Source organism: Cyprinus carpio, chromosome B13, assembly GCF_018340385.1.
Source record: "Cyprinus carpio isolate SPL01 chromosome B13, ASM1834038v1, whole genome shotgun sequence".
Taxonomy (NCBI): domain Eukaryota; kingdom Metazoa; phylum Chordata; class Actinopteri; order Cypriniformes; family Cyprinidae; genus Cyprinus; species Cyprinus carpio.
Window position 1 is genome coordinate 1,671,190 of NC_056609.1, and position 16,489 is coordinate 1,687,678.

The following is a 16,489-nucleotide window of genomic DNA, read 5'->3' on the forward strand; positions in this document are numbered from 1 at the left end:
GTGTTGCTCGTAATACTGTTATAGTATTCTCTTCAGACAAACAAAAAGGTGATGGGACAAATAATTCATGAAAAGTGCCCACAAGCCTTCTTAGATCTGCTGCTGATTGCATAAAACTGTATGGAATGGTTTTACCAGTTCTCTAATTTCTCATCCACACTAGTTTTTATTGTATGTAGTGTTTTCTGCTTTGACTTGGTCCAGTCTAATTTGAATCCAAAACATCCGACTAGTATTTATAACATAGTGGCTGTGTTTATGGCTCACTTGTGTTACTGGCTCCAAGTGAGAAGCGAAGATGCTGATAAACATGTTAGTGTTCATTTTTCACATTACATTACATTTCATAAGCAGCCTACGGCTAATGAAGAATACTTAATGTATTAATTGACTGCATGATTATCTTGAATGAATCAAAGTGTTTAGTGAACACTGTGTTTTTGGACACGTTTCTGTGTTCAAGTGTGATATTATGTATTAGTGTTTGTACAGTATGTAAGAAACCTTCACCTTTCTGTGACCGCTGGAGGGATTCAAGCCTTAATCAAATGATCAAACATCCCTCATATTATTAAAAAAACATGTAAATACACAGACTGTAAAATGTTTTAATGTTATCATTCTTTTAGCATCACTCTTATAAAGCCATTCAACAATGAGAATATTCAAAATATTAATGCCGCTTACAACTAAATGAAAATTTCTTCTTGTCGCTGGATGCTAATTCTGGAGACAGACATTTGACAAAAGAAGTGCAAAAAAAAAGGAGCTTTTTGCTGAAGAAGTGATGGTGAGTGTATTCTAGTGTATGCAGAACTGTGCATTCAACTCCAAAACTGGCTGACGTCAAGAAATAAATACAAGATAGTGAGCTCTGTCTGGATGTTGAGTAGTTGCCGGAGGGCACAGAAGGGCCCGAGGATGAACTGTAGTCATCGTAGCATGTGTTATCAGATGTGCCTTCCAAAGGAGTTCATCCCTTAATGATTAATTATACTCCATATGGAGCATAAAATCAGGGGACGGGGGCCGTCTCAGCTGTTACTGCTGTTTCGGCATGGCAAAGTCCCAGGCAGTGTCCTGGGCACACTTCCACATGGCACGCACCAGCCGGGTGAAACCCATATCCTTGGGCTTCTCCAGCCCACGCATCAGCCGCTGTTTCATGATGGCAATAAACTCCTTATTACTCAGCTCCCCATTTCCTAAAAAGAAGAGCAAATTAAATCGAGTAAGTGTGAGAGAGAAATATGATTCTCACCGTCAGTATGCTTATCAACCCTCAGCAGAATTTAAAGTACTGATGCAGCAGGTCTGGGTGCTGTGCTCATGTAATTGTACTTGTTAAAATACAACCATTAAAAAATAAATAAATAAAATGAATAATAATAAAATAATTTACAACATTTGGTGTATAAATAGCACCATGCACAAAAAAAGGGGGGAGAAAAAGAAACAACCAGATTGAAAATGCTTAATGTTTAAAGATGCTTAAATATAATTCAAATAAATAAATAAATAAAATTAATTAATTAATTAATAAAACTTGCCTATATTCATGACTAAACAAATAACTGTGAGTGGACCACTATTATTATCATTAACAAAAACAAAGACTAAAAAAACTACTGAAATAAAAATAAAATTAGAGTTATCAAAAACTAAAACTGCAAATGTGCACAAAAATATGAATGAAAACATATATATATTCATGATACAGTAATATATATAATGATACAGTACAAATCATTCACAACATTTGTCGCATAATAAGCAGCATGCGCAAAAAAAGAAAGAAAGAAAGAAAGAAAGAAACAGAACCAGACTGAAAATATTTAATGTTTAAAGATGCTTAAATAAATAATTTAAATTGAATGAATGAAACTTGCCTATAACAAATAGCTGACTTCAGACTATCTGTATATTCAGTATAACAAAACAAAACAAAACCAGAACACAAAACAAAACTGAACAAAAACAACACAGAATCAAACAAAACAACATAAAACAAAACCAAACACAATACTAAACAAAAACATAGAACAAAAAAAAAGCAGAATACAAAACAAAACCAAACACAATGAAATTTAACAAAAACACAGAATAAAAATAAAAAAACAGAACATAAAACCAAACACAACAAAACTGAACAAAAACAACCCAGAATCCAACAAAACAACATAAAACAAAACCAGAAAACACACACACACACAAAAAAAACACAAAACAAAACACACATTTACAGAAGCAGCAGCTGTCTGATTACAATTTCAATATCAAAAACAAATTAAATAAAATCGTGAAATGTTCAAAACCTTAAAAAGCTACTTTGATTGCCAAAAAAGTCTTAGGTGGCACATTCATAAACAAGTTCTCACAGTGTCTCCTCGATATTTAGTGATATGATGACTGATATAATCTGATCTGATGTTATACTTGAAACATTAAAGTCTGAAATCTGCTATATTGATCTGCTTTATTGGTACTAGCACTTAATAGTCCATCAGTGTATCAACCAGTGTCATCAGTCTCAAAAAATGATATTGCTTCAAACAGGGACCTGATACACACACAGACTCACCGTCGCAGTCGAAGAGTGCAAACACCACGTCACACACGTGGTCAGACAGCTCTACCTTGGCCACGGTTCGGGCCACCTGCTTCATGGTGGCTGTGGAGAGAGTAGATGATCAATACTGGACATTCATCCCCTGCTGAGGACATCTCACAGATACCACGAGAAAACCACAGACAGAACAGAACCGACTCCAAGCTAAAGATGGTGGTGTGAGTCCTCTCTAAACTACTCTGGTCATGTGACAATTTGCACTATCCATGTAACATTGTTCTTTAGAGGGAATTTTTTTTTTTTTTTTCATACAAAACATCTTCAGGTTGCAGATCACACTGGCCAATGTTCACATTCCATTCAAAACACTTCATACAAATAATGTCATTGTGATTGATACATATTGTCAAAAAATAACATAATTAAATAAATATGCTAAATGCAGTTACATTTTTTCTACACGGTTTATTTTTTACATTACATTATTACATTATAACTCAACCATTCTTCCTTTCTTCCAAACCCCACCCTCCATGTCAGTGAATTTGCTAAATGATTGACAGACAGGGTTTCTTATACAAGCCTGGGCTGCTCCTCTGACCCTTTTTTTCTCCTTGTGCTGTCACAGAGACAGGAGTGATAGCTCACGACACCTAATTCAGTGATATCCATCAGGAAGTGGGATATTTTAGCTTTATTCCAAAACCTGAGCTGCCTCCATAAGCAGCATTTTAAGGTATCATAAACAAGGCCAATACAGTCCAAAACATTGCCCATTTAATTATTTTGCCAATATATATGTTGTTCTGGACATCTCTCATAGCGAAAGAGTGAGAAAAGTGCCTGTTGGGAACATAAGAGAAGGTCATTAGTGGTCTCAGGAACAGGAAGGGTGAGGGAGAACCCAGACATGCCATAAAGCATTCATTACAGTAGCTGGCCTTCCAGACACAGCCTTGAGATCGAAATACAGACGAGAAAGAAAGCGATTCCGAAGATGACAAGCTGATAAAAAGCCTCTTTGTCTTCATGAGGATCAGTGATTCCCAGTTTCTGAGTGTTATGGGCTAGAGATCAGAGAGACGGACAGAGTCATCATCCTGCAGTGAGAGGAATCAGCTGTGAGATAAGGTCTGTGTGGAAGTGTGCGGATGTACGGAGGGCAGCCCTGACGCAGTACTGGATGCTTATTTTACCTCAGATCACCAACTGTCACTAACAACTAATGATTTTTTGACTGCTTTCGGAAGCGTGTCCGCATCTTTACAATCTATTGATAACTTGAGCCCTTTGTGCAGCTTTTGGAATGATAATCTGGGTGAAAAAATAAACCCAAGACTCGTTCTGAAGCAGGTTCTTAAACCATATCTAGAGACCAGGGCCCGTATTCATAAAGATTCTAAGAATCTTCTCAGAAAACTCTTAATTTAGCTTAAAAACTTTTACGAAGGAGTCTTAGCTTAAGAGCGATTCGGGACCGATCTGAGAGCAACTCTGAGTAAGGAAAAGACAAAAACTTTCATCTTAGTGAGGAGGCGGGGTTGACCCTGTTGCTATGTATGACACAATCTTTTGAAGACTGTGATTGGTTGGTTGTCCAAGAAGGAAAAAAAGAGTGATTTTAAGTATAGGGTCTATTCTAATCCTTCACTTTGTATTTGCATGCATTATTTTTCCTATTTGACCATTCTCTCTCTCACACACACACACACACATTATGTGTGTTTATGAATCCTTTTTTTTTTCTTTACCATGTTTTTATTCCCCTTAAAGGTATTTGATTGGCTTAGAATGATAAAAATTGTTCCACTCTTTCCAATTAAACTGATTGCTGTCTATTTAAGTGGTGGTTTGAATGTTGGTTTTAATGTATTAAACATGGAATCAAAATCAAAAAGGGCAAGAAAGCCCAACTGGACAGAGGAACAGTGTTTACTGTTAGCCCAGTTAGTGGATGAACACAAGGCCATTCTTAAAGGAAGATTTGGGCCGGGTGTCACAGCACGGGACAAGAAGCAGACATGGGAGCATATAGCACAAACTATTAACGGTTCATTCCCCCTGCTTGTGCGCACCAGGGAAGACTGCTATATTCATAAATGCAGTTTTTTGAGCCTGCAAGGTGGAAATGTCCAGTGGAAACGAAATGAACTGCGACACAATAAGAGGTTCTGAAAGTGCTGTAATTGTTCGTGTGATCACTTTGCTTACAGAAGGTTGTGACAGACCCAAATCATCACTACTGCATTGTTGCATTTTCCCAGTTGCCAAATATCATAATGTAGTGATTACTTTCAGTTCTGGCGCTATGGCATTTCTGCACTGTGTCGGAGATGTTAGCGCGTCTCTAATAAGATCAGTCACAAACATGATCCCTGCACGATCTAATCTATAGCGTCTTATTAACTCTTTGTCATCCATTGTCTGCAACACATTTCTTCTCCCTCTTCATCTTTCTGCCATTTTCTCCTCTGCTAAAGAAACTGTTAAGCCTCTTAAAAGTCCTCGTCCATGTCCCTAACAAGTTTGACCTTAAGACCCTGTTTTAAGGGTTAAGATGCTTTCTGAATTACTTTTTTCTTTACTAGGATTTTTTCTTTAATTTTAAGAGTAAACGCCCACATTTCTAAGAATTTTCTTAGAATTTTGTCACTAGGAGCTACTTTTTGCATTAAGATTCTTTATGAATACGGGCCCAGAGACTTGGGGTTGGTTTTTTACTTTTATTTATTTGTTTTTCTTCAACCAGCTGACAATAGATCGTGACAGTCAGCTCCTGGAGGTCCTGGTTAGTCAAGTTATCCCGTCGTTTAGTGCGAAGTCACATGTGCATGGTGGAATTTATTCAGTAAATGTGTTTACATCATAGTTTATGCACATTTTTTCTTTTGAGATAAAAAGTTTATCCTGCTCAATTGTGCGCATACATTTTTTTAAATGTGCATTTTCAGAATTTATGCACATCTTGGCGTTTCTATCCAGCGTTTTATTTATCCGATAATCCAAAATGCGCATTAAAATAGGTGGATGGAAAAGCTAATAACTGATAAACAGACCTGTTGTGAGCTCTGAGGCTGCTATCTGATTGTATGTGCTTTATTATGTGTGGATTGTTTGGGGTTTTTTTTTTTTTTTTTTTTGGTAATTGTGAATAACAGTGGAATTTGTAGTAAAAAAAAAAAAATACATAAATAAATTTTTAAATAAAAATATTATCCTTCAATCAGAGTTGCAGTGAATAAAGTGCACCAAAAGAGATCTATAGCTCTGCATATAATCAAGTCGTCTACATACAGTATGCAATCAAAATACTTTTATTATTATTATTATTTTGTCTGATTTTCAAATACATTTTTGCTTCAAATCAAAGTTTTTACTAGGGATGGGTGATACCACTTATTTTGTTTTCGATACAATAACAGATCAGTATCGTCGATATCAATACGATACTTCTAAATTATGAAATTTATTAAAGGATTAAATTACTAAGAGTAAAATGTAATGATACCCACTTAACTTTATATTTGAAATGCATTTTAACATTCAATATGCCCTAACTGCAACTTAATAGGTTATATTTTTGTTAACAAATGGTTAAAATATGTTTACTGTAGTGGTAACCATTGAAATCTGCAAAAACTATAGCTACAAATGGTCACGTTAGTAAAACCATGGTTCATTTTCATAAGGGACTGCCAGTGATAGGCTGTTGCATGCATAAAATACAACCTTTTTATTCGTTCAATTTAAATAAATGTAATGACACAAACTATGTAGGCTACAATTTCAATTTGTGAAACAACAATAAAAAAAATAAATAAATCACTGGTAAATAAAATACACCTTAGTATCGATATTTTTATTTGAGTATCAATACTTTCGATACTCGAATCAGTATCGATATATATCGATACTTCAGGATCGATACGCCCATCCCTTGTTTTTACTGTTGTGTTACTGTTGTAGTCGGCTGGTTTGCTTTACAGCTCATAATTCTTTAACAAAAACCTTTTTAAAATCTTTTTAGGAAAAATCATTCTGGAACCAGCACTGCTGAAAAAGTGGGCGGGCACTACTGCACTCTACAACCCAGAACACTGTAGCAATGCCATATCAAAATGATTGTGGCAGTTAGCATTGCACGAGCAAGCACAACTCAAATTTTCTTTTTCTTCTTCAAAAATGTAAGTCGTCTCTACACACAAGCTTTAAAGGCTGTAACCCTGCACAGAAATCTAATACATGCTGGAGGACTGGAAAAGTGATTGTATTTAAACTAGAAGGACATCTAATGATACTTTAGAGACTTTCTGCATTGCCTGAATATGTCCAGGTAACAGAGAGAGAGGACCGTGTGCATGTGAAGAGCCAGCGGGAGAGAAGATTGCTAAAGTACTGCTGGGAAGAGCGCCAGCTGCAGTGAAATGGGAAGCATCTGGCTGAGTGGCTCCGTAGGAAGAGGTGATGCAACATGGAGATTACGGCTGGGAATTCTTGCATTGCCAAGTTAGTCTTGTAGCAGACTCCAGAGTCAGACAACATGCCCACGAACTGCCCACTGACACAACACAACTTCAGTCTGCTTCCAAACTAAATGTTCACAGGGAACTGGCTGAGAGCTCACGTGTTTGCACATCGGTACCTTTATCTATCGAGGCGCCTGCCATGTGATAGAAACTCAATGCGGTGTCGACATCATTGACATTCTTGAGGAAGGTGAAGAAGTTCTCCACTTCTTCAAATGTGATGCCCTGTGAGAGAGAGAAATGGAGAATGCTAAAATTAACCGCATTACTAAAGCAATTCATTTAGTTTAATAATTTTATGACACATCTGGTCATTCAGCTCGGTTAGTAAAGACTGCTGAGAGAGTGAAATGAATGTGAAATGACATTAGCTCTAAAATAGAGCTGAGAAAAACATGCTGTGCAGACACGCAGAGCGTTGCATAGAGCTTGTAAATATAGTTTTAATATCCTCTTAATAAGAGGAAGAGAGACACACATAAAACAGCACTACTGAGAGAACACTCTTCATACTCAAGTGTGCCGTGTGCATTTCAGTGAGTATAATGAGCCATTAAAACTCTGAATCCTGATGTATTCTTACTCAAGGTAAAAATCAGGCTATAATTTGTTACTCATCAAATGATCCATTTGACCTACTACTGATTCATTCACCTCATCTAAATGAACACTGAAAAAGGTTACTGACCCCTGCTGTATATTAATGTCAAATTATGACGAATCAAATGGGTTGGGGGCTTGAAGCATGATTTTAAATGTTACTTTAATTGGACAAGCTATTTTTAACTCTGTTAAAAACACAAAAACATCAAAAAGGATGAAAATTATTTCAGCAAGAATACATTAAATTGATCAAAAAATGAGAGTAAAGACTTAAATTGTTATTAAAAATCTGTTTCAAATAAATGCTGTTGGTTTGAACTTTCATCAAAGAATCCTGAAAAAAAAAAACTCCCAAAAATACCCACAAAAATACTAAGCAGTACAACTATTGATGCTAATGATTGAATATTGATAATGTACAAGATATGTTTCTTGAGCACCATATCAACAAACAGTTATTTATAATAGAATATGACTGACATTTTGGAAGCATTGTTCTTAATTTCCAATTGACTGGAATTTGAACAGAGGTGACAGAAAAAGAACTTGACGCCAGTTTTCATGACATGCCAGGTTAGGATGTAAGTTTGAGTGGGAATGGAAAAGACTGTAAGAACACAGGCGCTGGAGAAGAGAGTGAAGACTCACTGTGTTCTTCTAACAGTGACACCTCTCAAACACACACACACACACACACACACAACTTTTTCAGACTGGAAGATCGCCCACCTGAGCATCCTTGAACATCCTTTTGAGGTTCTTCTGCATCTGTTTGAGTTTGCGAGACTGAACTCCACTGTAGGCCAGCAGCATTCCTCCAAACTGCTTCTCTGTGATCCTGCCGTCCACTGGATCATTCCTCTCAAACTACACACACACACACACACACAGAGAGAAGGAACACTGAATAATGGCCTCAGAAGTGAATCTTGTGCTCAGCTGGTCAATATCATTTACAATTCATGTTCAGCTGAATACTTAAGCGTGGGCACAGCTGTGCCAGGTCATAAAGGATCGGAGGATTTAAAGTATCTGACAGCAAAAGTCGAATGGCTCTCTCTGCTTATAATGCATTAGGGTTTGACCATTAGATTCATCTAAAATGAAAATTAAGCCATTACCTACTCAACCACTGTGAATGTGTCAGGTTACTGCCATTGAAAGCCTGGCTGGAAAACTATTATGTCAGTTTCTAATACAAAGCTATCAGCTTCAGATGCACATTCATAGTGAGCTTATTTATAGATTTTGCATAGACGTCACTCTTAAAAAGTGGTGGGTACAGAAGGGTGTATAGATGTGCTGGTTGCGCTTAGCTTGAGTAATTATTAGGCAAAAATAACAAACATGGTCTACTGTTTTGATGATGTACTGATCTGGACATCAAGGTCCAGCTGCATAAACATAGTCACCATGTTAAAACTGTGTCTTCAGAACTAGCTCGACTGTCTAGCTGTTAACCAAGTAAAGCATAAAGCATTCTGGAGCACTTTTTAACTTCAAAATTAAATCTGAAATGTAAACAATAACATTGCATAGGAGTCCAAAATATGACTGAAATAGCAATTGGCATGAAATTAAAACACACCTATTTTCTAAATGCATGCACATTTTTAAACAAAACCTCATAACTCTTCCAGTGAAATGACAGTTTTTTTTTTTTTTCTCTGGTAACATTTGCCAGACTTCTCAAAATATTCAGTCAGACAAAACCCTGACCTTTTCTAAAAAAAAAAAAAAAAAATCTGCAAGCTCGCATTCAGATCTGCCTCTATCCAGATGAATAAAACAAACAGATGGATAGAACTAAGTCCCCGCCTTGCGTGTTTTTTTTTTTTTTTTTTTTTTTTTAGGAGAATATGTCTGATTTGGATGCATGTCAAAATATAAAAGAAAAGATTTGTTGCTACTTCCGTTCCACCTCAACTTTAATAGCACACTGAGTTGCTATTTTTCAAGTTCTAATTTCTTATTACAAAGGGACCAAATGAAACCCTCAGATGAACCTTTAACATTTAATTAGATCATTTCGTTCTGTCTGCCACTATCAGATTTTCAGGTTATAGAATAAACTCAGTGGTTTCCTGGTATTAGAATTATAAATGTGAGTATGATGGGTTTCAAAGCTGCAGCAGTTAAGTGAATATATATCAGCAGCAGGATCACATTTGTTTGCATTTTGTTTTATGGTTTCCCCAGAACAGGTAACACGCCACAGAAAAGTAAAAGATTAGAGCGTGAGTCTGAGAGAGACAACACCACTATCACTTTCTGCAGCTGATAACAGCCACAGTAAACACTCAGCAAAACGAAAGAACATCTGCACAAGAATTGCATTATATACAGCCCTACTACAAGCTGATTCATAAAGTGGTGGGAATAAATTTGGCTTTGGCCAAAAATGGTAAATGACATGTCAGTTTTTCTTGACACCTTTTGTGTTCCCCAGAGTTAAGAAAAGTTATACAGGTTTGCAAAACACAAGAGTGAATAAATGACAGAATTATCATTTTTGGGGTGAGCTATTTCTTTAAAAGGGACACGCTGATCTGGTCTAAACACTTTTTCCTTCTGTATTAGTGATTGTCAGGACTGTGAGACAGTAAAGGCTCATCTCTGCTGTCTGTGATCTCAGGTTTAGAAGCTCAGTCCACTGAGATGAGACCGTCCTGTGGGTGGGAGCTGTTAACAGATAGAAGGTGGGTGAGATTGACGAATATCTGACAAAACAGAGAGCTGCAGCCTCAGCACATCTCAAAGAGCAGATAAAGAGAGAGACAGACAGAGATGCACAGGCGTCTGTGACAGGGGCTGTGAAGCTCTGACACTCGGTCAGACCCTGAGGAGGTTACATTACATCCAGTGTCACTCACACCACACTGCTGCCAGTGGCTTTTTCTTTAACTTTTGACAAACCAAGTTGTTTTGGACATTTACCACAGTAGTGCTATACGTTTTTTCAATTATTTTAGATATCTAAAGAGCAGTATGACAAATTATAATGGATTATTAGTTATTATAATTCAGTTTAGTGGTGGTAAATGACATCAACACTTTTCTCACAATATTTACTCAAAATTCACCAAAGCTGTGCAAAAGTTTCAGGCAATTAGTATTTTCAGTATTATTAACAATTGTGTAAGTCAGTTATTTCTATCTTTTGCTGTAGTGTGTCAGTAGGAAATATCAGTTTACATTTCCAAACATTCATTTTGTCATTATTTGTAATAATCCAGTGAGATTTTTGTTTGTGCTCCACACAGAGATCTGATCTGATCATCGTCAGTCTGTCTGGAATGACACGAAGAAACAGAACAAACTGAGACAGTTACAAAAATTACTCACTGACCTATTAGTGGGTAATCAACAACAACACACACACACACACACACACACACACACACACACACACTTGTCTGGTTAGCTATCCTTGTAGGGACTTTCCATAGGCGTAATGGTTTTCATACTGTACAAACTATTTTCTATCACCCTACACCTAAACCTACCCCTCACTTTCTGCATTTTTACTCTCTCAAAAAACTCATTATTTATGATTTATAAGCTTTTGTACCCATGGGGGCCTCAATTTTGGTCCCCACCATGGCACCAGTCCCCATGAGTCTGTGTGTATTCAGGTTTAAGTCCCCACCAGGATATATAAACCTGTACACACACACACACACACACACACACTTAAGGTTTAAGTACACACACACACACACACACACACACACACACACACACCCACACACATATATGGATAGATAGATATGTCAACATATTCACAAAACTTGAATTTAAAAAAAAAAACTGACAGAAGAACTGTGGCAACTTCTCCAAGCGACTGTTTTAGGCACTTTTGTAAAAATGCTATAAAGTGAGGATCCGATACCCAAATTTTCACAGTTTGATATGATTCTTTACGGTCTTAATGAAAAGTCTGTAACATAGTTTGGTTAAAATTTCTCAATGGAAGTGTAAAACAACACCGTTTTTACCCTGTTAAAACCAGCTCTTTTCAGAGCAAGCCGTTTTGTTGCATGCTGCTTTAAATGTTAATGAGCTCTGTTGACCCTGCCCCTCTCTTCCGAGACGCTCTCTGAGAGACTGTTTCCTTTAGACGCATTCATCGTAAAACCTGATAATTAGCATATTATTAGGAAAGGCGATTTGCAAAGATTCATTAAAAACCTTACACTCACTTCTACTGGAGGGGAAGCTGGATCACGAATGAATCACGTGACGCATTTTGGTAGACTGAGCGATGCATTCCCTTCAAAAACCAACGTAATCCACTGCGTCTTCAGTGGCTCAGATGTCGGGAGTAAATGATGACTGCTATGTTCATTATTACATCCAACAACAGAACACCTCGATCACTTAGGAGTCATTCTTGTCTACATCTGCTCCGGCGGTGAAACAATGGTGGACTGATGACAGCTCGCTCAGGGCTGAGCTGTGATGAAACACTACTGTCAATCAACTATCGTGGGAGGGGCCTGGGTCTGTGTGAGGTCACACTGGCAGAAGTCTGAGAACGCCTTGATTTGAGAAAGGGATTTGGATTTATCAAGATTTTTAAAAAAGCTGTGTGGATTTTATCATTATAGGTTGGTTGTGTTTAAACAACATGTAAAAGTGAATTTTGTATCCGATGACCCCTTTAAATCAATATCTGGTGTGACCACCATTTGCATAGTTTTTCAGGTAGCTTTTAGGAAGGATTCTTCAAGTTTATTGTAGACTTTGCCACAGTTTTTCTTGTTTTTTTATCTATCCGCTACCAGTCAAAAGTTTTGAATAGTAAGATTGAATATATATATATATATACACATACACATATACACACACACACACACATACACACACACACACACACATACATATATGTGTGTGTGTGTGTGTGTGTGTGTGTGTGTGTGTGTGTGTGTGTGTGTGTGTGTGTGTGTGTGTGTGTGTGTGTGTGTGTGTGTGTGTATATTACCCACTAACAGGTCTGTGGGTAATTTTTGTAACTGACACAAGGGGAAATTAATACTTCTTATCTAGACCCTTCTATTCCCTTATTTAGACCTTTGGGTATCTTGTGAGTATTGTTCCCTTTCTTTCTTCCCCAAACAATAAATTAGGTTTAATGCCTCCTTATTCCACACAGAATATTGCGCGCTGTCCTGGAAGGGAGGCTGGCGTAGTAAATTATGTATGAGTCTGTGCTTCCATTGGTGACACTGGCTGACAACTTTCAACCTCAATTTATTTTTCTGTCATCCCTCATATGTAATCTACACTTCTCCATCTTCCCCGACTTCTGTGCCGTACCTCAAGCTTTAGCACATCGTGCTGCAATTTCCTCTGGAACTCCAGGAAACTGCCGATGGTGAGCTTGCCCTTCAGGTCGGCCCCAAAAAAGTAGGTGGTGAGGGCTGAACTGCAGCCTCCTGTCTTCAGAGTGTTTCCTGTGGTGGAGCGATCTCTATGTCTCATGCCCATACTGGTCTGAGAACGAATGATACTCTGAACCTGGAAAAACAGACATAATAACTCATGTAAATAACATTTGAGGGAGGAGGAACCTCCTTTAACACAAGGCAAAGTATCCACCTGTGAGAAGAAGAGTCAGAAGAGAGAAGAAGGAGGTTGAATAAGAAGAATAAGAACAAGAAGGAGAAAAAGGATGAGGAAAAATATTAAGGAGGTAGCAGGGAAGTAGGAGGAAGAGGAGGACATCAAAGGAGAAATTAAGGAAGAGGGAGAAGAAGATGGATTGGTAGGAGGAAAGAATGAGCTCTCTGTGCTCTTTACTGTACTGGTCGAGGAGCCTCCCCATGCTCCACAAGAACAGAAGAAGAAGAATGAGGGTTAAGAGGAGGGGGACAGAGAAAAGAAGTTCCTCTCTTCTTCAGAAGCCTCATTCTTTCAATTATAAACTTATTATTTATCAATCACTGATGAACACTGAACTCCACAGAAAAGAGAAAAGAGCTCTGGGAGGAATTCAAGGACTCTTTTCAGGGTGAAGGTGTAAATATTCAGGTGTCCAGGGACCGGTTGAGGGTCAGAAGGGAGTAGGACACTGTCTAGGACATCTAGGGTATTTAACTCCTGAGGCTCTCTGGGAATAAGGGCAGTGTGTTGTTTAGCAGTGATCTATGTGCGGTTCTGGGACAAAAGCAACTAAAGATAACTATCAATAAATCAATAAATGACTGCGTAACTATATACTGCTGTGTAATCAATCATTATAAGAGGGCTGAAATGCTGCTAAAGACTCAGCATTTTTAGACCGATATAGTCCCTTAATAGAGTCTAAGTGTAGCATTTTTAAAAGATTGATGTTATGAGAGGGAGTAAAATTTGTTTCCTAAAACAAATAGCTCTAACCTTAAATTCTTCAATGGGATGATCTGTGATAAACCTACATTCTATTAACACGCAACTTATTGGCAGCCTTTAAGTAGCTTATATTAAGGATAATGATATAAATGATATTAGATGATAACTTGATATATTTCCAAGTGATATAAATGTAATTTTAATTATTTAATTTTATCATTTAATGATAATCATTTAATTTTATTTAATTTTTATTTTATTTTTTTTTGGAATATGCACTAATCATAATATATTGCAAAAGGTCTGAACAAACAATAACAAAGTAAATAGGGTCAATTTGATTTCATGTTGACTTTAAACCGAAGGCGAAACCAAAGACTATGCCAATGACACTTAATAATGTGGTTTCAAGTTAGAAGTTTCCATTTCTAACTAAACTTCTTAAAAACCGGGCTGACAAACAGGCAAAATTCTATGCTCTGACCCTTTGCATCAATGTCCCCCCCTCGACTTGTCTACTGGAGGTCCATGTCCACAGACAAGAGCATTAAATATATTCCCTTTGATGTGGCTGCTATATTTGCATGGTTGAACACATACTGTGTGTTTACCAACAGGCACTGCATATACCCAGAATGCTTTTGGAAAGAGAAAGACCTGATACCACCAGGTGGATGACTCACATTTACTGCAAATAAAAGGCAAATACAGCCTGAGGGGTAAACGTAAGCTAAACAAACAGCTGAAAACACACGTGTAACCAAAATACACAAACAGCCACTACAAGGACAGAAAAAAAAATGTGCAAAAACACCTTGGGCTACACTAAAGGTTGTACCTTTAGGTGCAGTAACAGCTTGTCACTGGGGTAATACACAATAAAAGGAACAACTTTGTACCCTTTATCTACCCTTAAACGGTATTAGTACCTTAGAATAGTAATATTTACCCTCAAGGTACTACTATGAACCTTTTAGTAGTAATAAGGTACAAAGATGTCCCTTTGAGGATACTGCACCACCAGCCTCAAGGAACAATTTCTGCATATTTTCTTCTTCTGACAGTGTACTAATGGAATGTGTTCATCTGTACCTTTGAAGGTCTTTGTGTTCACCTACCTGTTCAAACTCCTCAAGGTCGACCTCTCCATCTCCATTTAAGTCAAACATCTTGAAGGCGATTTCAAAGTTCCTTTGAGGAGCTGCAAAGGGACAAATCAGAGTTTGCAACACAAAGATATGACAGCATTTACTTTCACTAACACATAAATGCAATTTCTGCATTTTTTAACAGTTTAAAAAATAATACACAATGTGACAAAAATTTGTTTTATTTACATTTTTTATGGTTCTTCTGGGATTCTGTGGTGCTAATTATTATTGTACTATTTATTTTCACATCAATTGCATCAATATTTTGGAAAATATTTAGGTACATTTTAGAACTTGTATCATTAATTATAAAACATTAATTAGGTACTTAAGTAATTTTTTTGACGACTCACTTTTGGTAACTGTTTATGTTAAACTGTTGTTAATGATACACAAAAAGTAACGTGATTTTCATATTCAGTATGTGAAATTTAAACTAAAGAAATGTAAATATATATATGTCATAATAGCTAGCAAAACAAAAAGAGATTTAAAAGAAATACACGCCGGTGCCGATAGCCTAGTGGTTAGTGCGACACATAACGCAATTGTGTTACGGGCGTCACAAATTTGAATCCCAGCACAAGGACATTTCCCGATCCCCCCACTTCACTTCCTGTTTGCTCTCCACTCATCATAATAAAGGCAAAACACCAAAAATAATATTTAAAATAAATAAATAAATAAATAAATGAATGGGTCAGTGACAAAAGAGGGTTGGCAAGATGAGAAATTCAAAAAAAAACTTGTTATAAAAGCATCCATCAGGTAATTGAAAACGTACATAGTGTATTTATGTTAATTTATGTAAATAAAAATGACATTTGCACCTCTTTTTTTTTTTTTTTTTTTTTTTTTTTTTTTTACAAAAGTTAAGACTGAATGTACCTGAAAATGTCAAAATGCCAAAGAATGAGAAATATTAAATATTTAAATATTACTCACAGAAATAAATACTTCATTTTAAAATATCAACCAAAAATAGATTTTATTAGAGTTATCTCTAAATGTACATTTTAATGCATTTTTGCAATAACTGGCAGGACATATGCTGAAAACACCTCTGTTTTTACAATGATCTTTGACAAAATATATAAAATTTGTTAAAAACCATGTTATTACACTAAACTAGATGATTACATTTTATTCCACATTAATTTTCCTGTATATAATTATATTTTTATGAAAAATACTGGTTAAGCCAATTGACACACATCATACACCACCTGACCATGTTGCTTCTACAGCCAAAGGCCATTGTTTGTTGAAGAAATTGACACTGAAAACCAAGCATGACAGTCAACAAG

General features: G+C 36.7%; 1 protein-coding gene across 4 annotated transcripts in view; it reads right to left on the reverse strand.

The window, feature by feature from the left end:
* Positions 1–594: 594 nt before the first annotated feature.
* LOC109075779 (calcium uptake protein 1, mitochondrial) overlaps positions 595–16,489 on the reverse strand; it is a 70,223-nt gene continuing 54,328 nt past the window's right edge. For all 4 annotated transcript variants that reach the window (XM_042736227.1, XM_042736225.1, XM_042736226.1 and 1 more), the window contains 6 exons: positions 15,150–15,232; positions 13,018–13,218; positions 8,428–8,565; positions 7,212–7,320; positions 2,582–2,671; positions 595–1,205 (listed from right to left, as the gene is read on the reverse strand). In XM_042736227.1, the coding sequence (XP_042592161.1) occupies positions 1,042–1,205; positions 2,582–2,671; positions 7,212–7,320; positions 8,428–8,565; positions 13,018–13,218; positions 15,150–15,232 (785 nt within the window). In that variant the 3' untranslated portion in view covers positions 595–1,041. The remainder of the gene's footprint in view (positions 1,206–2,581; positions 2,672–7,211; positions 7,321–8,427; positions 8,566–13,017; positions 13,219–15,149; positions 15,233–16,489) is intronic.